Raw genomic sequence first — 25,567 nt, 5'->3', positions numbered from 1 at the left:
TGTGTGTGTGTGTGTGCTTGTATAAAGGTGTACACACCATTGGTTAGCAGAGGAGGGTAGAATGGACAGGGGAGGCTTTGCCTTTAATACATCTTTGCATTGTATTATTCCACTTGCTATAATAAGAATCTATTTTTATAATTTAAAAACCAATAAAACAAAAAAATATGTGAAACAACTTCAACAAACTAATTCTGTTTATATTATCTATTATTCCCAATGGCATTTTCCCTCTTATCTACCCCATTCCTATTCCTCCTAATTTAATTCGCTGTTGGAAGGACCACATCATTTTGGCTACCAGCTGACATCTGATATACTGGCTGCAACAAGGACTAGCATTGCAATTCACACCTTTTTATAATACAAGCTTTTACTACTGACACTTAGAATTTCCTGTCTTGGCTTTTCTGCCACTTCCCACCCTTGTCTTATTTGCCAGATCAATATTAACCAGAAGTGTGCCTTGGAATTCCCTCTACTGAGCTTTGGGTAATCCCAGGCTCATCTTAATCTTTTTACATAGTCTTTCCCCAATTTTCCATTCCAGCAACTGAAACCATTATGTTTCTAGAGCAGTGCTTCCCAACAGAAATTTAATGAAAACCACATAAGTAATTTTAAATTTGCTAATAGCCACATTAAAAAAGTAAAAAGAAACGTGAAACTAATTTTAATCTCTTATGTAACCCAGTATTTAAAAAAAATATCATTTCAACATGTAATCAATATTTTAAAAATGAGTCGTGTATTTTACACCCGCAGCACATCTCAATTTGGCCTAGCCACTTTTGAAGAGCTTAATGGCCATATACGGTTAATGGCTACCTATTGGAACATGTAGTTCTAGAGAAGCCCATCCCCTAAAGGCCCTGCAGTTCATAATTGTTCCTCTTCCTCGCCTTTTCCAAGTTCATTAAGACTTCTAGAATGTAAATAAGGCGTTGTGAGTGTTCAAAGGAACACATACTCTATCATAAGCCATAACTATGAATACCTACCTTTAGGCTATTTCCAAAAGTGACTTCCACCTTCAATGGATTTCCCCCCCCAATACAGGATTCAAGAGGTAGGCGAACATAGTAGTTCCTAGTGTGGGTTGGGACATTGTGCAAATTACATTCTCTCTCTCTGACTCAGTTTTTTCATCTACAAAACGGGGATATTTATAGTACTTACTTCACAGGCCCTTAGGAGAATTAAATGAATTGATAAGGCACTTTGGAAGAGCGCCAGGAAAATAAGAACTGTTCAGTATACGTTCCAGTAAACTTGTCTCAGCTCTTAATTTGAGGTTAAGTCCCAAGAAAAGACCAGAAATTCTGAAGAGGCATTTCCGCCCGGGGTCTACAGTCTCGTTGGGAACTGCGTCTCAGGCCCTCACGGGTGCCGGACCCATGTGCAAGACCGACCAGCTCTCAGTGAAATGCACTCTTCCACTGACCTCTGCTTTCCAGACTCCCCGGCCGGCTCTCTTCCTGCCGGGCCTGGGGCGGTATCTGAGGAGAGACTTCCTAAGTAAGGTCTCGAGGCAACTTTCCTGACAAGGCGTGAGGGTGACCCACTGGGAGCAGGAGAGATGGACAACGTGACTCTCCAGATATCTGCGGCGCCCTCCCTGACCCAAGACCCCAAGACCCGCCTGGGGCCTGGGACCCTGGACCCCGGGGCCTGAGGCTCGCTCCAGCCCTCCCGCCGGCGTCTACGCGGCAGTGTCTCCGAGGCGAGCGCGCGCGCGCGAACCCTGAGGCCAGCGGGCAAAGAGGTGGGGCCAAGTCGGCCCCGCCCATCCGGCTCGAGCCTGACGCACTCAGCACTTTAGTCTAGCCCCTTGACGTACTCGGCCTGACGCATTCAGCTCCGCAGCCAATCGGGAAGCGCGGAGCAAGTTCAAATAAAGACTGCGGGCGAACATGGCGACTCCTCTTGGGTCTGGAAGGTAATAGGCTTGCGTTCTGTCCCGAAAATGTGGCGAGCCAAAAAACTGAACCTCAGTCTGTCGCCTTCACCCCAGCGGGTAAGCGGGAAAGCCTCGCGGGAGAAAGGAACCTGGGGCGGGGGCGCTGGCAGTGCCGAGTGTCTTTGAAAGCTGAGTGGAGACTGGGCCGGGGTCCGTCTGGAGCCTTGTTCCGTCTGGCCTCTTCAGCGCTACTGAAGTCGGAACCTAGTCTTCTCACCACCTCAGGGCTTTTAAGGGAAGGAGGGACTGGCTAACATAGCTCAGGGTTCTTCACACTCGCTCTCTTCTTTCTTTCTCAGGGAAAATCAGCTATGAGAACTCCCCTCCGAGAACTTCCCCTGCAACCTGGCGCCCACACAAATTCGGGGAAAGGGTCCGCTGTGTGCTCCTCGCAGACCCCGTCACCGTGCAAGCTGGGGCTGCAGGTGAGATTCGCCGAGCTTTTCGACTGGGCACTTTACCCAGGCCCAGAGCTCAAAGGAACAGAGGTCCAGGGCTGGAACGTAATTAATAACGATAATGAAGGCTTTTACCTCAGTGACATCCATTTACAGCTATTCAGGCCAACAGAGAGGTAGCCGAAGATGGTTAAATGAAATCCGGTCAGAATCCAAACGTCTTTTTAGCTATTAGTTTTTGTCACCAATTCAGCCTTTATCAAACTGCTGAGAAGTACTGTCACTGATTAGTGGTCTTCCTCTTACATCAGTTCACTTAGGGAGAGGTCGATCTGCTACAACAGTGAGTCAATATCCATCTACTCCATGAGGTAGTCAAAATTTTCCTGGGATCATGGGAAGGCAGGGTGTATCACCGTAAATTTAGACCACCTTAGTCTAGCCCCTTGGAGCAGTGACCTCTAAATTGTGCATTTGTCAAAGCTCTTGAGAGAAGTAGCCATACAGAAACTGCTTTTCACTTGCTGTAAAAACGTGTCAAATCAAGAAAAATTGATCACCTCTATAAGGTTCCTGGTAGAAATTTCTTTTAGAACCTACCACCTGGAATAGTGGTCCTCGTGGAGAAATTCCTTTTCTTTTTCTTTCTGATAATGAGACCTATGTAATTTATCATGTTTTCCCTCATGCTCTGGCTTCTAGAAAGCTCAGGATCCTATTTGATGACCAGGTATAGCTACACTTACTCCCAGAAATTGGAAGATTCGGGTCCTCTTTCGTTTTTGACCAAGACTTTATATTTCATTAACTTTATCTCTCTTTTATCTATCTTTTTCATGCTGTCTGAGTTATTTTTGGAAGGAGATGGGATTTAAATAGAACAGGTTATAGAGTGTAAGAAGAATATGTAAAAACAGATAATACTGTGAGTAACAGAAGTTTGAGGATAGCAGTCTTTCTTGAAAGAGCTCCAACACCTACCATCCAATAGAACTTTCTGTGATGATGGAAATGTTCAACAATCTGTGCTGTCGAGTATGGTAGCAACTAGTCACTTGAAATGTGGATAGTGTAACTGGGAAACTGAATTTTTAATTAAATTTAAATAGCCACATGTGGTTAGTAGCTACAGTATTGGATAGTAGAGCTTAAGGAAGAAAAGAAATGAGAAGTACTAAGTGGGAACTGATGTCCATAGAGATTATAGAAATTATCCACAGCACTTTAACCACAGTAACAGAACAGACTGAAATTTATGTCTCCTGAGAGGCCTTGCCCCATTACCTTCATGCTATCTCATGATATAGTCTGCTACACAAACAGAAAGGGTTTTTTCCCCAACAAAATATTATTTTGTTTGTTTGTTTTTTTAGAATTTCTCCAACCACAATCCTTTATTTTTTTCTTCTGATCTTTTACTTATTTTTTATGTAATTTTATTGAAATATATTCACATACCATACAATCGTCCAAAGTGTACAAGAATTTTTCACAGTTTCATCATATAGTTGTGCATTCAAAACCACAATCAATTTTTGAACATTTTCATTACTCCAAAGAAAAAAATGAAAATAAGAATAAAAATAAAAGTAAAAGAAAACACTCAAAACATCCTATACCCCTCCTTCCCCCCTTATTTACTTTAAAAAAAATTTTAATTGAAATATATTCACATACCATTCAGTCATCCAAGGTGTAAAACACTTGTTCACAGTATCATCTTATAGTTGTGAATTCATCACCACAATCAATTTTTGAACATTTTCATTACTGCAAAAAATAAAAATGAGAATAAAAATAAAAGTGAAAAGAACACCCAAAATGTCCCATACCTTTCTCCTCCATATTATTCATTTACTTTTTGTCCCCATTTTTCTACTCATTTGTCCACACACTTTGTAAAGGGCATGTGACCCATAAGGTTTTCACATTCACACGGTCACACCATATAAACTATATAATTATATGATCGCCTTCAAGAATCAAGGATACTGGATTGCAGTTCAACAGTTTCAGATATTTCCTTCTAACTATTCTAACAAACTAAAAACTAAAAAGGGATATATATGCAACGCATAACAAAATAATTATTTTTGTTGTTTTTAATTTTGATTGTTTATAATAATACATGTTCATAGTTTTTGAAACATTTGGAATAGTACATAAATATAAGGAAAAAAATACATTCCCACTAACTTAGATAACTCATTAACATATTTGAAAATCTTTTCATGTATCTCTTTATGTTTGTGTTTTTATTTATTCACATATACACACATCCATGCATTATTGTTATACTTTTTTACCAAGACATTTTTTTCCACAAAATGCAATCTTTTTCCCCCTTCTTCTTTCCCCTCCCTCCCCCCTTTTTTTCATTTGCTTAGCTCCACTTTTCCTCACTTTTGCCCCTCCTGTGGAATCAGTCCTTCCAACACATGCCTTGCTTTTCCCAAGTAACCAACACATTTTAACAACTTGGTGTGTATCCTTCTATATTTTTCTCTGTATTCTTTTAATAATATGCAAACATACATAGTTATTTTCATGATAGGATCACATTATATACACTTCTCTGCACTTTGCTTTCCTCATGTAACAATGTGGGTGGAAATCCCTCCAATAAATTGAATCACAATTTATTCATTAATGGACATTATTTTTCTGTTTTTGTTTCTGCAAACAATGCTGACATAAATATCTTTGTACATACATTAGGTACTGATGCTTTTATTTCTATGAGGTACATTTTCAGGAGTAGGATTATTGGGTTGAAGGATAGGCGTATTTTTGATTTTAATAAATTATGCCAGATTGCTATTTAAAATTCATTTTCTCTAGCGGTAAATGAGGGTTTCCAGTTCCACACTTCATCTCCAGTAGTAGCTATTAGAGAGCTTCTAAATTTCAACCAGTCTGGTTGGTTTACAGTGGTATCTCATTGTTACTTTAATTTGCATTTTTCTGAGGACTATGAGTAGATCATTTATAAGTTTGTTGGTTATTTGGATTTTCTCTTTTGTGAACTGCTAATTTATGTTATTTGCTCATTTTTCTACTGGGTTATTAATCTTTCAGTAATTTTGCAAGTGTTTTTTTTAATATCTTACAGATTAATCATCCTTTGTCATTGCCTTCTCATTGGTTTATAATTTTCTTTTAATTTTTATCTCTAATCCAAGGTTTATCTAGGAATGGTTCTTAATTTCCAGGGGTTTAAAGACCATTTCTGTCAACTTTTCTTTGTGGCCAAGTACAGGATGAATTTTTTTAAGTGTTCCATGGACATATGAAACAGAAGCAAATTTAATGTTCAAAGGATGTTGTAGTCTATTTATATCTGTCAATAGATAGTTAATTACTCTGTCCTTATGTTTTTTAGCCTACCAGATCTTTCAAATGTTGAGAGAGGGTTTTAAAGTGATTTTTAAAAGTAAATAGGAACCTGATAAATGCAGCTAAAACTTTTTTTAAGTTACACTTTGGCACTTCTAAAAGTCTTTGCTTTGTATGTTTAGTTTCTAGGCTGTTTAGTGCATACTGATTTATGTTTTCAATATTATATATCTTCATTTATGTCTTTTATCATAATAGTGCTATAACTTTAAGTTATACTTTGTCTGATATTAATATCGCCACTTCTGCTCTCTTTGTTTGACTTTTCCAGGTATCTCTTTGCCGATCCCTTTATTTTCTACTTTGCTTTAGCACTTAACAAAAAATAAAACTTATAAAAATTGAAATAAAATACATAAAAATGCATAAAACATAGCTTGACAAATTGGTATAAAGTACACACCCATATAACCAACACCCAGGTCAATAAATAGAACATTGCCAGAATATTGGAAGCCCTTCTCATGACAACCCCATCTCCCCACAAAAGTAACCACTTTTCTGACTATTATGGTAAACACTTTCTTTATAGTTTTGCTGCTTAAGGAACACAAAATGGTTTGAGCTGCTTTTAAATGCCATATAGGTGGTTTATATTCTGTCTGGCTTCTTTAGTTCAATCTTGTGTTTTAAGTTTCATCCACTGCTGTAAATGAGAAATTTCATGCAAGTATGATGTTTTTGTCCTGGTAAATAAATGTTCTTTCTAGCTAAGCTTCTAAAATAGTTTTGTTTTCCTTGTAGTTCAGAAATGTTACCATTATATGTCTAAAGATGAATCTTTTCTTGTCAATCCTGCTTGAAACATGGTAAGCCATTTCATTGTATAGACTCACCTCTTTATCTTTGGGAAATTTTCTTCTTATATTTGTTTCATCAGTGCCTCACCTGGTCTCTTTTCCTGGAACTTCTTTTATTCACATGTTAGGTTAATTGAATTTATCCTCCAATTCTCTTAGCTTTTCCCTCAGATTTACATTTCTTTGTATTTTTGTCTTTAACATATTTCTTCCTTGTGATCCATCTTCCAGGCCAGTAATTCTTGTCTCAACTCTGACCATCCTCTCTTTCAATTCATTTTACCAAAGTTTTTAGTTTGAAGTAATGTTTATTATTTCCAGAAAGTCATTTTTTGTGTGTGCCGTATTTGAATTTCCTTAAGTACTCTATATATTTTTTTGTTAGGTTCTATCTTTCTAACTATCTTAGGGTTCCTTCTTCTTCTCTGCTGGGTTAACTTATTTATGTTACTATTTTCCTTTTTTTGCTTATCGGGTCTCAGGTCCAGCCAGTGGCAGCAATCCTGCTGGTTGTAGAAGGTGCAGTGTTCTCTGTCCCTGTGAACCAGCAGTAGGAAGTTTGTCAGTCCTTTGTCAAGGCACCAGGAGGAAGTCTCTGTGTTCTTCAGTCTCCTTTGCTACGAAGATTTGAGCTCTTCAAGTCTCGAGGGTTGAGTAGATTCAAACCGTATGTTCAGGATCCTGTCAGCACTTGTGGGCCAGGGAGACTGAGCCACTGGCATAGGTTGATGTTGCCCTTTATCCTTATGGTCCATGAATCTTTCTGAGCAAAGGGCTCCCTAGGATCCACCAAATTCCAAAATCATCCATTCAAGAAAGGAAAAAAATCTTAAACCAACTCAAGTTTCTGACAATGCTTGAGCCTTCACTTACAGCCTACAGACCCCTGCTTCCTGTTCGCTAGAAGCAGGTTGTTGTTAGGAATGGAGAGAAGATGGGACACATTCATGCTACCATCTCCCCATGATATGAATAGATTATCCCAACCTTTTTTATATCATAGGCTGGTTCCCTTGAAGGACCCAAAATGGCTTACTAGCTTTTCTTCCTCTCATCTTGGGTCTCTGTGGTGAGCAGTAAGGATTAGCCAAGTTCTTACCTAAGCAGAGGTCATGAGAACTCTTTCCTTTTTCGAGTTTGGACAGTATCTTGCATTCATAATTATTATATGTTGGGAACTTGAATTGTCTACCTTAAGTCAACTGATTTTGTTTCCTTTGGCAGGAAGACAGCAACAATCCAGCTCCACTGGATTTTATCAGTCCTACCAGGATAGATTCCCCTTCAGAACGATTCAGCTATCCCTCAAAGTGGCAGGAAGCATGTCAGCCTGATTCAGATGAGCAGCCCCTAGATCTGATTCCCCAAACCAACTCTACTCCCAAAACATCTGAGGCAATGGTAGATCCACTGGACAATTATCTGGTTAAAACCATGGTCCTCGTACCCTCTCCAATGGAGCAGCAGAAAGACGTTTCACTAGAGACCCATTTAGATGCCATGGCAGAGACAAACAGTATCCCTCTACCTGAGCCTTTGAGGCCAGGAGATCTGGTTAGAAAGGGAGTGGTACCCTGTATGGAAGACAGCTTTTCAGAAGTTGATGCTGTGCCTGAGAAACCAACATTTCAGGATCCTTCATCCCATCTCTTGGAATATCCACCAAATCCCTGTACTGAGCAACAACTACATTGCTCTAAGGAAAGCCTGAGAGACAGTACAACTGAGGCTGTGCCTGAGGACTTAGTAACTTCTGCGAGTAATGCCTTCTTGCCCTCTTCTGTGCTCTGGCTTTCCCCTTCAACTGCCTTGGCAGCAGATTTCCCTGTCAATCAGGTAGACCAAGAAGAAGAAATTGTAGAGCACAGAGCTATAGAGGAAAGAGAAATGAGCCTTCCTGCTGTCCCTGAAGAGACTGAATTGAGAGATAAAGCACTTGTCTCAACAATGGAAGATGTTTCATCTGCATGCCTGACACCAAATCCAATAGAAATAGAATCCCAGGCAACTTCAGATCCATCAGTAAAAGATGCTGGTTTGATTCTCGAATCTGACACAGGGCCTAGGAAGTCCCCCCTGGCCTGGCTGGAAAAAGGGGTAAATTCCTCAGTCATGCTGGAAAATCTCTGTCAGAGCTTATCCCTCCCCTCTGTGCTTCAGGATGCTGTGATTGGTACTCCTCCCTTTTCTTCTTGCTCAGTAGGAACTTGGTTTACTCCCCCAGCACTGCAGGAAAAGAGCACAAACACATCCCAGACAGGTCTGGTGGGCAACAAGGACAGTACTTCTGAGACAGAGCACCTTTTGTGGGGGTAAGTGTCCCTATATTCTTGTGCCTCCCGGGCTCCATTAACCTAAAACTGCCGCTCTCATCCCTTCCCCTCCCTCTTTTCTCATGTTCCTCTCTTCTTGCTGCAGCTGTCCTCCAGATCTAACTACCTTGTCCCGACATGACTTGGAAGATAATCTGCTGAGATCTCTTGTCATTCTGGAGATTCTCTCCCGCCAGCTGCAGGACTGGAAGAGCCAGGTGGCTGTCCCTCACAAGGAGGCTCAGGACAGTAGCACACAGACTGACACCTCACCTGGTGGGGTAAGAAGGTTCCTCCTAAAGCATGGAAGACGCATTGACTCCTCTTTCTCAGAATTTAGGCTGTCAGAGGGCAAAAGGGACTCCTTACCCACAGGCTCATTCCTAGAAGAGACTGCATAGAAGCTGAGGAATCTGGAAAATCCCTCATAACTGTGTGTACTCACTATACCCTGGGAGGTATCAAGACTTTCCAAGGGGAATGCAGGCAAGGAAAGTTTTAATGGAATCAGTTTCTAGATCTTCATCTTTCAAATGTGCTATTTACTAATTTCTTCTTTCCTTCTTCCCTATTCTCAATTGCTCTTTACCACTTTACTGAAGAAGAGCATACTTACTATCTATCCCGAATCTTACATTGCCAGGGGCTACCAATCAAAGGACAATAGAAAATATTTGTGCACATGTTGAGAAAAGGAATGACTACAGTGATTACATAAACACATCTTTTTTACATGCTTTCAACAAAATTGAAGGAAGACTTTGATTATCTTAGTAGATCATTCACAATTTCTGATGATTATTCATGTGCTATTTTTAACATATATCTCCAAATGAGTTTGTAGAATTGAGTGACATGCCCTTCTTGCATTCCTACTTATTTCCATTATTTATGTGAATGAGATCAGTGTTTACATCTTGAAGAATGAAAAATAGGCACAGAATTATTGCTGAACCTTGTCTTATTCTAGGAATTACAGTAATACATGGACACATGAATTAGGGGAGGGAAGTTCCATCCGCTTCATTAACAGATTATTTCCAATAAACTTTTACTGGGGATGTTTATGATTTTATTTAAAATTATAATATTATAATGATTAGTATACAAGTGATGAAAATATTTCTCCATCCAAAAGAAAGCTTTTACACGTAAAGTCTTCTGGTCAGAGGAATAAAAGATTTTAATTTAAATTTATATGCACAGTTTTGTTGTAGTTGCAGAGATATATGATAGGGTGATTAATAAAAGCCTTTAAAGTATAAAAATTTATTACATTAGGATAAAATTCTGTGAAGAATAAAACAAGTTCAAGGAGAAAAAAATGTTATGAAATTTCTTAAGAGATTGTTCATATATTTTTTAAAGGTATCAAATAGGCATCAAATTATGGTAAATGTATTTATGCTATTGGATATATTTAAGAGTGATTTAACAGTTTTATTTCAAACTGTCAATATTTATAGTATGCTAGAAATTACAACGTTTGCATCAATTTAAACTTAGTCTTTTAAAAATATTGTGGGAGATGTGAGAGGGAAAAAGTGTATAGACTACTGTCTAGAGGACTTGATCTAGAACAACACAGTTCTAGGAAGGAGAATGGTGTCAGTGGAAGGAATTGAGAGCCTCAGTTTCATGGTTGAGATAATAGGCAGCTGCTGCTAAAAATGAGATGGTTTCCAAATCCCAAGTAAAGACCTTTTTTGGTTGAAAATGTCCCTAAAGTAATGGCTTCACCTTTTGCCAGAAATTCTGGACACCGTAGTCTCCTCACTCCTCTAGCTGCTCAATTTCTCTCCTGTATTTCCTTATTTTTATAATCGTTCCTCTTGTTCTTGACCTCGTTCCCCATCCCTGAATCTGTCTTGTACCCTCTTCTGAAGCTTGCCAGATTCCTTTGGAGGCCACTGAAGCAGAACTAAAGAGGGGAAATGACATTACCTTCAGCCATTCCCCACCATTGTGCCATGTCCTTGCCGCTTAGCTGCCTCCTGCACACTAATCTCATCACCTGTCTGACTGCCCAGCTCTGAGCAGTATGTGGGCCCTATCCAGGGCTCGAGGGTACTCCATGCCTTATGGCAACATGCTGTAGGGAGTGATGCCTGCTTTACTGGGGAAAGTAGCGACTGGACTCTCAGAGAAGTGAAATCCCAAGATATCTGAAGGAGATATGACTCTGCCTTCTTAAAACCAGGCTCCTGGAGCATCCTTTTTCCCAGATGATGGCTGCCTTTCCGTAGTAGGGAAGACTCCTCACTTTTTCTCTCAGAACTTTAAAGTCTTTTTAGGGCTCTGCTCCTTTGACATCACATCATACTTATCTACCTTGCATGGCACACTAAGATTTTTATCTGCCCCAAGATAATGAGCAGACAGTTAATGAATAAGAAGATAAAAATGACTAATAAATACATGAAAAGGTTAATATAACTTTAATCTAAGAAAAGCAAATTGAAATGATGAGATGCTGTTTTCTTCTGAATAAAATAGCAGAGAATAAATAGGTGATGCTGGTAAGCATTGTCCTCTCATTGGTGGGGTGTAAATTGGTTCAACCTTTTTTTTTAAGGCAATATAAGCAAGACTCTTAAAACAGTTCAAACTCTTTGACCCACTAACTCCACTTCTAGTGATATATACTAAGGGAAAAAAAGTCCTGCATAAAAATAGTAACGTTATTTTTTTCTGTTTAAAGTAATGATAATAGATAAAAAATGATGGTACATCCATAAAATGGGTTATTCTATAGTCATTAAAAAGTATGTTTATGAAGAATTTTTACTAACATGGAAAAATAAGTTCATGTTTTTTGAAGATAGGAAATCAGAACTCATATAACACCTGGAGGCTTTGAGGTGAAGTAGAATGCGAGCAGAAGTTAAAAATGGGTGGTACTTTACTTTGATAGATCTCGCTAAAGCAGATATCCCAATATCTATTCCAGTGAAGAGAGTGAATATAAATGTATGTCTAAATAACAACATAGTACAATACAATTAAGTATTAAAAACAGGCCCAAAATTTGTTTATAAATATAATCTCAATTGTGGTTTTCCTTAAGCAATACTGTATTTCATCAAATCTAAAACATCATTAAGATGGATCTCAAAGTCAGAGATGTTAAAATGAAAAAATATTCATCTTAGAATTTATTGAATATGGCAGTTTATTTCTAAATCAGTGGTCTACAATTTTTTTCTGATACCTGAGGAAAATAGTATACTCATCAGTTACAGGAAATCCCTGTAACAAGTAAATCTTGATGTGGAGATATGTCGGAATTTCTGGAGGTGGGTGAAGTATTAATGATTTCTCTTTTAATCCACTTCCATATTTTCCAAAACTTATCAAAAACATGTATTATCTTTATAATTAGGGGAAAATGTTATTTTTAAAAGGAATTTTTTACCAACCTCTGGATATTTTCCTGACTTGGCTGCATCTAGCTATGAATATTGCTACTGCTTTTAGTAGGAAAAGCCCCTGTACTCCAGGAGGTGTGAAGAGGGATGAGGTGCTGGTGACAAATGTTGCCTACTCAAAAGGAACAAATCTGTTTTTCTGGCTAGATGACTAAGAAACCTCAGCATTATCAGAAGAGCCAAGAGATTGGACAGGCTTTGCAGCAGGCCAGGAATATCATGGTAGGTATTGATTGAAGATCAAGAATGGAGAATCCTGGGTGGTTAGCAGATGGCAGTACTCAGCCATGATAGTGAAAGGAGATTCTAAACCTTTGTTAAGGACATCTCCCTTTCATTGGGAGCTTGAAATTGAGATCAGTAGCTTTCCTTTCCAGTGTCCCTGCTTAACTTCTATGGATTTTTCTTTTTGTAGAAATCAGGGGTGCTGGTCTTTAAAGAACTGACATCCTTGTTTCACCTATCCCTGTTGCACTTAGAAGAAGATAGAACTGCTGTGAATCAGGAGGTAAGCATCACGAAGATGAAGGAAGAGGCTCCTGGTAGGACTGGAAGCCAAAAAAAGGAACCAGACACAGCATCTGATTCTTATCTTCTAGTCTCGGCATGCAGAAACCTTGGTCTCCTGCTGTTTTGATGTGTTGAAGAAATCAAGGGCAAACCTTCAGAGCCTCAAAGCAGAAAGGGAGGAGGCAAGACATAGAGAGGAAATAGCCCTCAGAGGCAAGGATGTGGTAAGGCTTTTATTCTTGGATGTGGTCAGTGCTCTCTCCCACCAGATGTCCTTAAGGTCTCCACCTCAGTGTTCCTATAGGAACAAATTCACTTAAGACACACATGGATGGCCTAAGAGCAACCTACCCTGAGGATAGGAATAAGAAACTGAACTTCTGGTGTGGTGGATGGCTATGGCTTATTGTGCAATTTCACTCCCTTGCCTACTGTGTCCTTGTAACCTCTTCCCTAAACAGGCAGAGACAGTGCTAGAGGCTTTCTGTGCACATGCCAGCCAGCGAATCAGCCAGCTGGAACAGGACCTGGCATCCATGCAGAAATTCAGAGACCTTTTGAAGGAGACCCAGACCCAACTGGTAATTTCAGGACATTCTTTTTCCTGGGGTCCACACTGACACACTGGGAGGATGGTCAGATAACCCCACTTTACTGTATACAGTGGGAAGGGGCCCTTTCCATGTGCAATCCTTCTCTAGATGGGGCTTCACACAGAGCAAGAAGAGCTGATTCAGCAGACAGTGGCTCTTACTTCTACCTTGCAACAGGACTGGATATCCATGCAACTAGATGTGAGTATTTGGGGCTGGCTACCACTCCCCTACTGACAGCTCTGTTAGGATCCCTGCCTCAAGTGTGCTCTACTGACCGGCTTATTTCTCCTGGTAGTATATAACATGGACAGCTTTGCTGAGCCGGTCTCGACAACTCACAGAGAAACTCATAGCCAAAAGCAGGGAGGCCCTGCAGGAACGTGATGCTGCAATTGAGGAAAGGCAGCAGGTACGAACCAGGAGTGGGGACTGCTTGGGCCTGTTTTTCTCCCTCTTCTCTGCCGAAGGCCTTTCTAATGAGTGGTATCAATAACTCTTACCCTGGACCTGTCTTCTTCCCACCCTGGTAAGTTTGGAGACCAGCCAGATCCCTTGGATCCAGCTATTTCCTTTGCCCATCAGCACTTTCTTAGCTTCACCAACTTCTTTCATGTTTACTTTTTCCTGAGGTTCAGCTTTATTTGGGGCAATGTTGCCACCCAGGAGCAAGGCAGTTTGCTGTCTTGTCCAGAAAGAGAAGCTAGACTGAGTCCTGAGACTCTTAATTCAGGAGGAATTGTGTAAGGAAAACTATCTTTTCTTCCTAGGTTTCCAGGGAGCTGGAACAAGTCTCTTCTCATTTAGAGGATTGCAAAGGCCAAATAGAACAACTGGAGTTGGAAAACAGCCGTCTAGCAACAGGTGTGTTTGTGTTCATGTGTGCACATACAAGTACTTGAGCCTTACAAAGGCTTAGGGTATGACAGTAGAGCAAGGAAAGGCTCTGGAGCTAATGCTTTGGAGCAGAATTGTGGGGAGGTTATGGCCTGGCAGCCAGATGGTGTCATTAGGATACTTTTGGCCTAGATCTTCGGGCTCAGCTGCAGATTCTGGCCAGCATGGAGAGCCAGCTGAAAGAGCTACAAGGTCAGCATGCCCATTGTACCCAGAACCTGGCCATGAAGGATGAGTTGCTCTGCCGGCTCACCCAGAGCAGTGAGGAGCAGACTGCTAGGTGAGTTCCTATCAAGTTATTGTGATGACAGACTATCAGGATGTAGGACCAAAGAGGATCTAATATAAGGTCTTTGTCAGATGGCAAAAGGAAGAGATGGCACTAAAATATGCACAAGCAGAGCTGCAGCAGCAACAGGATGTTCTGGCCAAGGAGGTGCAGGACCTGAAGGAAACCTTGGAGGTAAGGAATATGGTTTGGGGTAGGGTTGCTGGTAAACCTATGGAGTATGATTCCTGCCTAACACTATTGAGATGAGGTTTGAAACGACTAGAAAAAATCCTCTGTCCCCAGGCTCTAAAATTCCCAACTTGGACTCATTTTTCCTCTCTGTCTCTTACTCCTTCCCATCCTTTCTTCTCTTGTCTTCCCAGTTTGCAGACCAAGAAAATCAAGTTGCTCACCTGGAGCTGGGCCAGGTTGAGTGTCAGTTGAAAAACACACTGGAAGTGCTCCGGGAGCGCAGCCTGCAGTGTGAGGACCTCAAGGACACTGTAGAGAATCTGAAGTAAGGTCTTTACCTTTTTATGCTTCTGCCCTAATGACTGTAGAGAATCTGAAGTAAGGTCTTTACCTTTTTATCCTTCTGCCCTAAGTACTTATTTTTCCCGGAAACACTTCTAGAAGCCAAAGAATCAAAGTAGGGAATTGTGACAGAGTCCAAGAGCCTCTAGTTTCCCTCTTTGAATGTAGCTCTATGTAGGGATTTATTTGGAAAAGCCATTCAGGGAAGGTAGCCTGGTCCTTTGCTGTCTTCCCTGTGACCTTCCTTATTTCAGAGTCAAACTGGCCCGCACTATAGCAGAGAACCAGGAGCAAGACCTGGAGAAGACACGCCAGTATTCCCAAGAGCTAGGGGTGCTGACTGAGCAACTACACAACCTGACCCTTTTCCTACAGACACAACTAAAGGAGAAGGTAGGATTCTGTCCCTCCCAGTTGTATCTTGATTATATATGATGGTCTTAAAATACTATTCCGGTTTTTATCACTATAACCTTCAGTTGCCTACAGGAACCCTTCAGTCTGTTGCTCAAACCTTTGTTCTCTGTTTCCTACCTCCCTTTATTTCAATGAATTCAGTTTCAGTGAACTTCAATTAGACTGTCTATACACTACACAAACGTCCCATTTTCATTCACATCCAGACACTCCTCTATCTTCAAAAACTGGAAATACCTTTTCCTTTCCTGTTAAAATCCCTCCCTAGTCCACCTTCTTTGAAATGTTCCTGAATCACAGGGACTCAGTGATTTCTTTCTCTGCCTTATCCCTCTTGAACTTACTCTCCTTTTGCAGTTGCATTGATTTTCTTTGGATGTCTGGTCTCTTCAACTAGACTATTTTAAAGAAACTGAAATTTGCTTCTTTGGCTCCCCCACAGTACACACTAAACAATCAGTGGTTGGTATTTTTCAGAGCTAATTAATACAGAGTTAATTAGCTTATTCAACAGTTAGAGATTCAACCAAGATCCTGAAATCTGAAAATGTTTCTGATCTGACTCTATTCCCTAATTCTGTGCTGAGCACAAGAAATGCTAAAAAATTTAGTCTAGAGGTGTTCTGGTTTGCTAATGCTGCCGTTATGCAAAACACCAGAAATGGATTGGCTTTTATAAAGGGGGTTTATTTGGTTACAAAGTTACAGTCTGAAGGCCATGAAAATGTCCAACACAAGTATACCTTCACTGAAGGAAGGCCAATGGCATCCGGAAAACCTCTGTTAGCTGGGAAGGCACGTGGCTGGCGTCTGCTGACTCCAGGTTATGTTCCAGCTCCACCCTCAGCTCCTGTGCGTTCTTCAAAGTGTCTCTCTTGGCTGCAGCACCTCCTTCTGCCTGTGAACACTTTTATAGGACTCCGGTGATTCAATTAAGACCATCCCTGAATGGGTGGGGTAACACCTCCATGGAAATTATCCAATCAAAAGTCTCACCCACACTTGATTGCATCACTCAATCAAAGGATTCCAACCTAATCAACATTAATATATCTGCCCCCACAAGATTGTATCAAAGAACCTGGTGTTTTGGGGGACATAATACATCCAAACTGGCACAAGAGGGAAGATAAGCAGAGGTAATCTTGTCATCTTGAACTGTGATCATGATAGAGGTATGCATGAGCCACTGTGGGAGCACAGGAAAAAGAGGATCATTTCTGCCCTTGTGAGTTAGGATGTCTTCTAAGCAGGTGATCCTTGGACAGAGTCTTGAGGTTAAGTAGAAGTTTTCAGAACAGGAGTGGGCATATAGGAAGTCTCACTGGGCAGAGCAGTACAGTATATGAAAGTCAGAGGCACTATGTATACTTTTTTTTTTTCCTTTTTTCTTTTTTATAAGAAATTTTATTTTGAGATAAATTCAAACTTAGAGGAACAGTTGCAAAAACAGTACAAACCCCATACATAGAACTCCAGCATGCCCCAACCCCCCTCCCCCAATACCCCCATCCACCACCTTTAACATCCTGTCACACCACCATTTCTTTCTTTCTTTTCCTCCCTCCCTCTCTCCCTCCCTATCATCCATCATCTATTGCTCTGTCTTCTGAACATATGAGAGCAAGCTGCACACATCCTTGAAAAAACAATATAATTCACATATACATTTCCCATGAACAAGAACGTTCTTTTATGCAATCCCATTAAATGCAGCTAAGAAGTTCAAGAAATTCAACCTTGATACAAAGCTTACATTTTATATTTCCTTTTTTTTTTTTTTTTTTTCCTTCTGTCTCATCTGTGTCCCTTTGAGCCTCCTGTCCTCCATCCTCAGATCCCATCCAGGATCATCCTTGGCATTTAATTGTCATTTATTTAGACTGTCTTTATTTTTTTCAATTGTGGAAACATATATATAGCCTAAATCTTCCCATTCCAACCCCTCCCTAGCATTCCATTAGTGGGATTAATCACATTTAGAATGTTGCAATGCTATCACCTTCCCACCATCCCTTTCTAGAAGTTTCCCTTCATCCCAAACAGAAACTCTACACTCATTTCTTAAGTCCCCATTGCCTTTTCCCCCACTTCTCGGAATCCCTACTCTACTTTTCATCTCTATGGTCATGTTCTCTGATACTTTCTTTGTGTTTACCATGGGGCTTAAATTTACTATCTTAAATCTATAACAATCTTGTTTTTCTTTGATACCAACTTAACTTCAATATGACACATAAACTATGTTCCTATACTCCCTCATTCCCCTACTTTTATGTAGTTCTTGTCAAAAATTACATATTTTACATTGAGTCCAAAACCACTGATTTATCATTACAATTTATGTATTTTAGATCCTGTAGGAAGTAAATAGTGGAGTTACAAATCAAACATACTGTAGTATTGGTATTTATATTTACCATGTGATCTTTAGTGGTACCCTTTTATTTCTCATGTAGTTTCAGTCAATTGTTCAGTGTCCCTTCCTGTCAGCCGGCTCAACTCCCTTTAGCATTTCTTATAGGACTGATCTACTGGTGGTGAAGTCCCTCAGCTTTTTTCTCTGTTGGTAGGGCTCCCTTTAGTATCTAAAGTAGGGCAGGTCTTTTATTAGCAAAATCTCTCAGCATTTGTTTGTCTGTGAAAAATGTAAGTTCTCCCTCAAATTTGAAGGAGAGTTTTGCTGGATAAAGTATTCTTGGTTGGAAATTTTTCTCTCTCGGAGTTTTAAATATGTCATGCCACTGCCTTCTTGCCTCCATGATGGCCACTGAGTAGTCACTACTTAGTCTTATGTTGTTTCCTTTGTATGTGGTGAATTGCTTTTCTCTTGCTGCTTTCAAAACTTGCTCCTTTTCTTCAGTATTTGGCATTCTGATCAGAATATGTCTTGGAGTGGGTTTATTTGGATTTATTCCATTTGGAGTTCGCTGGGCATTTATGCTTTGTGTATTTATATTGTGTAGAAGGTTTGGGAAGTTTTCCCCAACAATTTCTTTGAATACTCTTTCTAGACCTTTCCCCTTCTCTTCCCCTTCTGGGACACCAAGGAATCTTAAATTTGGACGTTTTATTTTATCTATCATATCCCTGAGATCCATTTCTATTTTTTCAGTTTTTTTCCCCATTCTTTCTTTTGTTGTTTCATTTTCTGTTCTGTGGTCCTTGAGGAGGCTGAGTTGTTGTTCAGCTTCCTCTAATCTTGTATTGTGAGTATCCAGAGTCTTTTTAATTTGGCCAACAGTTTCTTTTATTTCCATAAGATCTTCTGTTTTTTTATTTACTCTTGCAATTTCTTCTTTATGCTCTTTTAGGGTCTTCTTTATGTCCTTTATATCCTGAGCCATGCTCTTGTTGCCTGTCTGTAATTCTTTGATTAATTGTGCCAAGTACTGTGTGTCTTCTGATCTTATGATTTGGGTGTTTTTGGTTTGGGTTCTCCATATTGTCTGGTTTTATCATATGCTTTAAGATTTTCTGCTGTTTTTGGCTTCTTGGCATTTGCTTTACTTTATCCCTAATTTGACAGAACTGCAGCTTGGTGGTGTACAGTTTCTCTAACTAACCAGCAGATGGCATCCGTGAGTCAGCTATTCCCCTCAAGTCAGTTCTCCCCCACTTTGTCTTTGTGGTGTGTGGGGGTCTGATTCTTGTGGGGTCCAATTGGTGCACCAAGTTTGGGTGTGTTGCTGGTGCTGTCTGCCCTGAATGTGGGGCGTGTGTCTGGGTGGTTAGGCAGGCAGGGCAGCTTTAATAATCAAACCTCCCAGGTGTTCCCAGAGATTTAAGGCTGGTGCCGGAGCCTAAGCCTTCATTTCGGTCTTCCCACCGATTGTCTCTGCCGCTGACCCACAAGTCCTTGGTATTGGCGTAGGGTCCCTGGGATTTCCAAGCAGTTCCCCCTTCCCAGCTGTGCTCTTCCAGGACCTCTGCTGAGGGAGGGCTGCGCCACATCACTAGGGCGCGCCAGCCTGCCAGCGAAGCCCTGGGTCGCTGGGCCGTGCAGGGGCACTTCCAGCCTGCTTCAAAGATGGTTGAATGGGATGCGTTAACTTCCCCTTTCACGCAGCTCTGCCCTCCCAGCTCCGGGACAATCAGCCGTGGGTGTATTAAGGACCACTGTCCACGGCCGATATTGTGGCTTGTGTGTAGTGCTGCGGGAAAGATTCCCCGTCACACTGGGTTTCTTGGCGTGGCTCTGGGCTGTGGGTCTGGCCCCGGGCAGGAGCATCCCCCGCCTGCTGGGGAGACGGCAGTAAGGAATGCGGGTTTTTTTCTCCTTTTGACTCCCCTCTGCTCCTCTGGTCTCGAGACAATCAGCAGCGGGTGTGGGAAAGGATATCCTCCATGCCAGACACCAAGGGGTTAGCCCAGCCCACTCTCGCCGTGCTTCGCTGTGCGGCTCTCCCCATCCTATCTGCACCTGCTCCTGGGCTTTTTTTTTTGTTAAAGAACTAGTCTGTCTCCAAACGCCAGCCCACTGTTTCCCCACACTGCAGCGCGGCCGCAGGACTTTGAGCCAACTCACTCGCTCGTTACAGAATGCAGGCTCCTGGTTTCACCAAATGCACGTTCTCTGTGGATTTACCAGACCTTGTCTGGCTGGTGCATCGCTGGCAGTGGTGTTCTGGGTCACTTTCTGGTTTTTATCTACTATTTTTCACAGAGGTGTTTTTTTGCCCTGTTTCACCTAGCTGCCATCTTAGGTTCTCAGTATACTTTTCTTTTTTTTTTTTTTTTTTTTTTTTTTAATTTTCTGCAAAGTCTTTATTTTATTAACAGTCTTTCCCTTTGTCAATAATTCCCAAGGCAAATATAGAAGAGTGATCACAATGTATGGAGAGTAATAAAGCTGAGTTCCCATTAGCAGATTGTAAATGAAAAAGCAAAAGCTCATACATACAGTCAGAGCTTCCACAACATGGCAACAGCCTTGCAGATACCCACATCATGATAGTTGAAATAACAAAGCCCAGCAAAGGATAATGCCAAGAGTGTCACAAGGCCTGCCTTGGCAGTTTTCTGTAATGCTTTCCCAGGGACATAGTCAGAAATAACTTCTTCAAGGCCCCATTTACTATGGATAGTCACTGCTGCAGCCAGGGAGTAGTCCACTACAGAGCAAGGAGTAAAATAAGCAGCTGGAAGGAGGCCCAGGATCAAAATGCTGACAGCCTTCTCAGCAGTCCAGTGAAGAGATGCAGCCTTGGAACTAGTATAGCGGCTGGGGGACAGGTGAATGTGCTGCACTCCTCGGGTGGACCGGTCCTCGAGGAATGCTAAGACATAAGCAGGTCTGATCACTGGGGTTTGGAGGAACAGAGCTCGGCCTCCTTGGACACCACAGAGGACAACCAACCTCCCAAGAGCCGCCATCCTGCCGCTAAGCCAGTATACTTTTCTTATAGTGTCTACCTTGTAACAAGACCAGGATTAGGTGTGAATAAGGCAAGGTCCAGCTCATAGGAATATGGCAAGTTTGGGGAATGACAAATAGCTCTTTATAATTGTAGAGTAGGAGCCATATGAAGAAACGCAGGCGATTACGGTGGAGAAGTAGGCAGGAGGCCAGATTTTGAAGGGTCTGGCATGCTATGCTAAAGTGGCTGGAAGGAGCCACTGAAAGATTTTAATCAGGTGAGCAATTTAATCAGATTTACATTTGGGAAAGAACTCTGAGATCATGAAGAGTAGAATTTAAAGGAACAATCATGGAAGAAGGAAGAACAGTTAGAGCAGTGATGAAGGCTTGAAGCTATAGAGCGAGTAGAAAGGAGAGGATGGATTGGATGGAACCAGTAGATATTTAGGAGCTAGAAGTAATGGAACCTGGTGACCAGTCTGAAGTAGGAGTAAGGCTGAAAAGTGAATGATGACCCCTAGATTGCTGGAAAAATGAAGATACTTTCTTTTAGAACTCAGATCAAAACTTTTCCTAGAAAAAGCCATACAGTAAATATTTTCAGCTTTGGGCACCACTATAGTCTTTGTCTCAATTATTCAATTCTGCCTTTATAGCTCAAGAGCAGCCATAGGTGATTGTAAATGAATGGACATGACTGTGTTCCAGTGGCAGGCCAGATTTGACCTATAGGCCATAATTTTTCAACCCCTGCTTTAGAATAGTAAATAAACATGGAGGAACAGATTTTTGCTGGGGTCGGACAGGGAAAATGGTGAGTTCAGCTTTATATGGGCTGAGTTTGAAGTGATTATGGGACATTCTGGTAGATTTTTTGCAGGCAGTTGAGTGTTTGGGTGAGGAGCTTGGGAACGAATCCAATTGAGAGAGAGATTGAGGAGTCATCCTTGTATAAGTAGAAGTTTGAAGTGGATGTTTTTGTGGAGCACCCAGGGCAAGGCCACCTGGGGAATGGATTGGAATGAAGGGAGGGCCAAGGACTGAGCCTAGGGGACCCCAGCAGTTAAGGAAGGAACTGTGGATAGAAGAAACAGCCAGAAAGGTATGAGGGAGAGAGTCATGTCCTAGAGTATAAGAAAAGGATGTTGCTAAAGAAGAACATGGTCACAAATATTAAAGAGCTCAGGTGAAATAAGATCTGAAAAGTGTCCATTGCATTGGAAAGTAAGGATGCTATTGGTGACCCAACGACAAGGATGTTGGTGGAATGATGGGGCAGAAGCCTAACTGTAGTGGGGTGAGGAGTAAATAGATGGTAAGAATTATAGACAATAAGAGTGAGCTTTTTTTTTTCTTTTAAATTGAAGGGAAGAAGAAAAGGCAGTAGCCAAAAGGAGACTTAAGGTGGGAAGATGATTATTTTGTTTTAGTGGGAGAGACTTAAGAATATAAACTGTTTCAACCTGTTCAGGGAAAGGAGCTAATGGAGAAGTTGAAGATAGAGAAGAGAGGTAACAGATAGAACAGCATACTGGAGCAGACAGCTACTGAGTACTTGGGAGTTCAGGAAATCAGTAACCCTGAAGAGAAGCTATTTTTTTTTCCTCCTTTGCCCTTAGGCTGAGCCCAAGACCCTTCTTATGAGCACAGCCTTTGCTCCTGCCCGGGAACACTCTCCACGCACTGACTGCACCTTCTTGGGAAGCATCTTGACAGCAATGACTGATGAAGGTTAAAAGCCCTGGAATTTGGGGTTGGAAAACTGTGACCCTGCTCCTGCTAACTTTAGCGGTTAAAGATGGCCCACCAACAAATCTGTCTGTCTCTACCGTGGCTGGTTTTTATTTTAGAACCAACATCAGCTCCTGTGCCCTTGCTTGGAAGTGACAAGAGTGCTTTCACCCGAGTTGCATCAATGGTTTCCCTTCAGCCTACAGGTTAGGATGGGCTCCAGGGATCCTGCCTTATTTCTAGACAATCAGGTAGTAATGAGTAAAGACGAGAGCAGTAAGAAGTACTTTGCTCTAAAAACCTCAATTCTGCTTGGGCTCATTTCATTTCTGCCTTCTGGGATCTGTAGTGTTCCGGATATTCAAATCCTGTGGGTGGGGAACACAGATAAGAGTTGTGGGAATGGTGGTTATACACTCCTTCCATCTAAGGGTGAAGGGCTCTACCTCTCTCTCTCGGACTTTTTCTTTCAGAGACCCCAGGCATAGAAAAGAGCCTGGCAGAAATAAGCACTATCACTCTTGAGCTTCAGAGGCTGTGTTCCCTGCTGCAAGAGTCTAAAGAAGAAGCCGTCAGTACTCTGCAGCGAAACATGTGAGTGGAATGCAGGCTTGGTGACAGAGGGTGGGTTAAATGAGGCAGCCCCTTACGTCAAGGGCCCAGCTGGCCTGAGATTACAGGAATAGTGTTGAATTTTTCTTCCCCTAGATGTGATCTGCAGGCTAGGATGCAGGCCCAGGAAGAACAGCATCAGGAGGCCCAGAAGGCAAAGGAAGCAGCCATAGAGAAGCTGAACCAGGCCTTATGCTTGTGCTACAAGGTGAAGGAGGGGCTTAGAAGTGGGGCAATGAAGAACTGGGGCAGCTCTGCTTGCCCACTGGGAGCCATTGTCTCTGCAGGAATCTGGGTGGTGGGGATTTTCCAACCACTGCCCTAGTTTTGCCCTTCCTGGGGTCAGACATTTCACATGTTTGGGAATTGGCTATGGCTGACCCATCTTCCCAGGCAGACCCAGGAGGGAAGGCAGGAACTTTAACAGAACTCTCTCAACACTGAAATGGGCCTTGCCTGGCTTAGCCCTAGAGGAAGAATTAGAGTGTTGTCAATTGGCACCACCTGGGCTGAGAGCATGGGTCAGGCACTGTCTTCTGTTTCCTGGTAAGGGCTGTGAAGAAGCCAGCTCTCCTTCAGTGCCTTCTCACCTTTCCATTACAGAATGAAAAGGAGCTCCAGGAAGTGATACAGCAGCAGAATGAGAAGATCCTAAAGCAGATAGACAAGAGTGGCGAGCTCATAGTATGTTTATCATGATGCCTGGCCCTTGGCCTTCTGTGTTAATGGTAGCCAGGGTCCTGAATATGGGCATTGGATCCCCTGGTCTACCCTTGTTCACCACATGGGATAAGAAGGATAGGAAGGACCTTTGAGGACTACTGGATACCTGTCCATTCTCATCCCCAGAGCCTCAGAGAGGAGGTGGCCCAGCTCACCCGCTCACTTCGGCGTGCAGAAACAGAGACTAAGGTGCTTCGGGAGACCCTGGCTGGGCAGCTGGACCCTGACTGTCAGCCTACAGCCACTAACTGGATCCAGGAGAAAGTGTGGCTCTCTCAGGAGGTGACTGGTGCCTGGAGGAAGTTGGGAGCCACTTAAGGGGCAAAGTGTTTTTTAGAGTTAACAGAGGAGCTGGGCAGCTGGCAGGGACTCCAGGCTGTGCCCCTACTAATTTGGACATGTCTGTACAGGTGGACAAGCTGAGGATGATGTACCTGGAGATGAAAAATGAGAAGGAAAAACTTATGGCCAAGTTCCAGAACCATGTAAGAATTTTCATGTGATTCCAGGGCCATTTCCCACAACCGCTATCAAGTGGTCTGCCATATTTTCCCTGTCCCACCAAGCTATGCTATTCTGTTAAACATAGAATTTATGGAACCCACTTACTTTCTAGAGAAACATCCTGGAGGAGAACCTTCGGCGTTCTGACAAAGAGTTAAAGAAGCTAGATGACATTGTTCAGCATATTTATGAGGTAAAAGGGGAAGGGAGTTGATGTGACTAGGGTACCTGGTACAAGGCCTCTTCCCAAGAGGTACTGATGTGTGGTAGCTGTGGTTTCCAGCCTGCTCTGAGAGCTGTGCCTGACTCACTGTTGCAGGCTTCTCTGTGGCTTCCATTTACTCTCCTCTAACCTAATGGGTGCCTCCTGGAATTGGGGGTCTGGGGCCTGGGGCCTGGGGCCCTGAGCCCTGAGCTGCCTTGTCTGCCTCTTTTCCCAGACGCTGCTGTCCATCCCAGAGGTAGTGAGGGGTTGCAAGGAGCTACAGGGATTGCTGGAATTTCTGAGCTAAGTAACTGAAAGCTGGAACCTACTTTGCATCCCATTTTACCTGCAATACCCTCTTACTTTAACACCAGGACCAATGAGCAAAGAGCCAGCTGTTTGAAGCTATTTAAATAAAGTATATTTAATGTATTTCTTCACACTCACTGAATCTTATTTCTTGGAGGGGCTGGGCACAGCCTGGGCACCTTCACACATCCCTCCACCTCCCGCGCTGCCTCCAGAGCCTTGGCGGTCTCCCCCTCTTTCCTTTCCTTGCTTCCCCAATGCTCTGGGCACTGGACTGCTTGTTCCCTGGCTCAGGGCCTGAGGGGAACAGAAAAGGCCTCATTCTCTTACCTCTCCCATCCCCCTCCGGGTTAGGCGCTGATGAATAAGGGGGTGAGGGCAGAGAAGCTCAGTTTGTTACTCCCCACTCTGAACTCTGGCACTCTGTTGGTGCCTCTGTCCCACCTAGTCCACCATTGTAGCTTTCCTTCACCAGACCGTGCTCAATCCCCCAAATCCCGCACGGTGCCCGGCACATGGTAAAGGAGTGTGGCAGAAATGCGGACGAGGGCATTTCCTGCCTTTGGGGCCCGGTGGCAGGGCCCCACAGGGGTCGGAGGGGGTGG

At 42.3% G+C, this 25,567-nt stretch overlaps 2 protein-coding genes across 4 annotated transcripts; one reads left to right on the top strand and one right to left on the bottom strand.

Moving 5' to 3' along the window:
- The first annotated feature begins 1,385 nt into the window (after nucleotides 1-1,385).
- SPAG5 (sperm associated antigen 5) lies at nucleotides 1,386-25,519 on the top strand. Of its 3 annotated transcripts, none has more exons than XM_037807928.1 (24): nucleotides 1,386-1,939; nucleotides 2,260-2,385; nucleotides 7,779-8,866; nucleotides 8,973-9,147; nucleotides 12,442-12,516; nucleotides 12,710-12,802; nucleotides 12,894-13,028; nucleotides 13,266-13,385; nucleotides 13,506-13,598; nucleotides 13,696-13,809; nucleotides 14,168-14,261; nucleotides 14,427-14,574; nucleotides 14,655-14,757; nucleotides 14,949-15,082; nucleotides 15,354-15,492; nucleotides 22,498-22,609; nucleotides 22,729-22,815; nucleotides 23,083-23,203; nucleotides 23,318-23,429; nucleotides 23,825-23,905; nucleotides 24,071-24,226; nucleotides 24,355-24,429; nucleotides 24,561-24,641; nucleotides 24,889-25,519. In XM_037807928.1, exons 2-24 carry the CDS (start codon nucleotides 2,272-2,274, stop codon nucleotides 24,958-24,960), a joined length of 3,522 nt encoding a protein of 1,173 aa, XP_037663856.1. In that variant the 5' UTR covers nucleotides 1,386-1,939; nucleotides 2,260-2,271; the 3' UTR covers nucleotides 24,961-25,519. The 3 variants fall into 3 exon arrangements, with proteins under 3 accessions (XP_037663856.1, XP_037663855.1, XP_037663857.1); XM_037807927.1 differs by having other exon boundaries at nucleotides 1,386-2,017; XM_037807929.1 differs by lacking the exons at nucleotides 1,386-1,939; nucleotides 2,260-2,385 and adding an exon at nucleotides 6,499-6,563.
- Nucleotides 20,276-20,892, bottom strand: LOC119513074 (succinate dehydrogenase [ubiquinone] cytochrome b small subunit, mitochondrial-like). Its single transcript, XM_037807931.1, has one exon. The coding sequence runs from the start codon at nucleotides 20,890-20,892 to the stop codon at nucleotides 20,422-20,424; it is 471 nt and encodes a 156-aa protein (XP_037663859.1). The 3' UTR covers nucleotides 20,276-20,421.
- Nucleotides 25,520-25,567: the final 48 nt, after the last annotated feature.

The sequence above is a fragment of the Choloepus didactylus genome, chromosome 18 (genome assembly GCF_015220235.1).
Source record: "Choloepus didactylus isolate mChoDid1 chromosome 18, mChoDid1.pri, whole genome shotgun sequence".
Classification (NCBI taxonomy): domain Eukaryota; kingdom Metazoa; phylum Chordata; class Mammalia; order Pilosa; family Megalonychidae; genus Choloepus; species Choloepus didactylus.
Note: the sequence above shows the minus strand (reverse complement) of the source record. Positions and strands in the feature narration are given on the sequence as shown.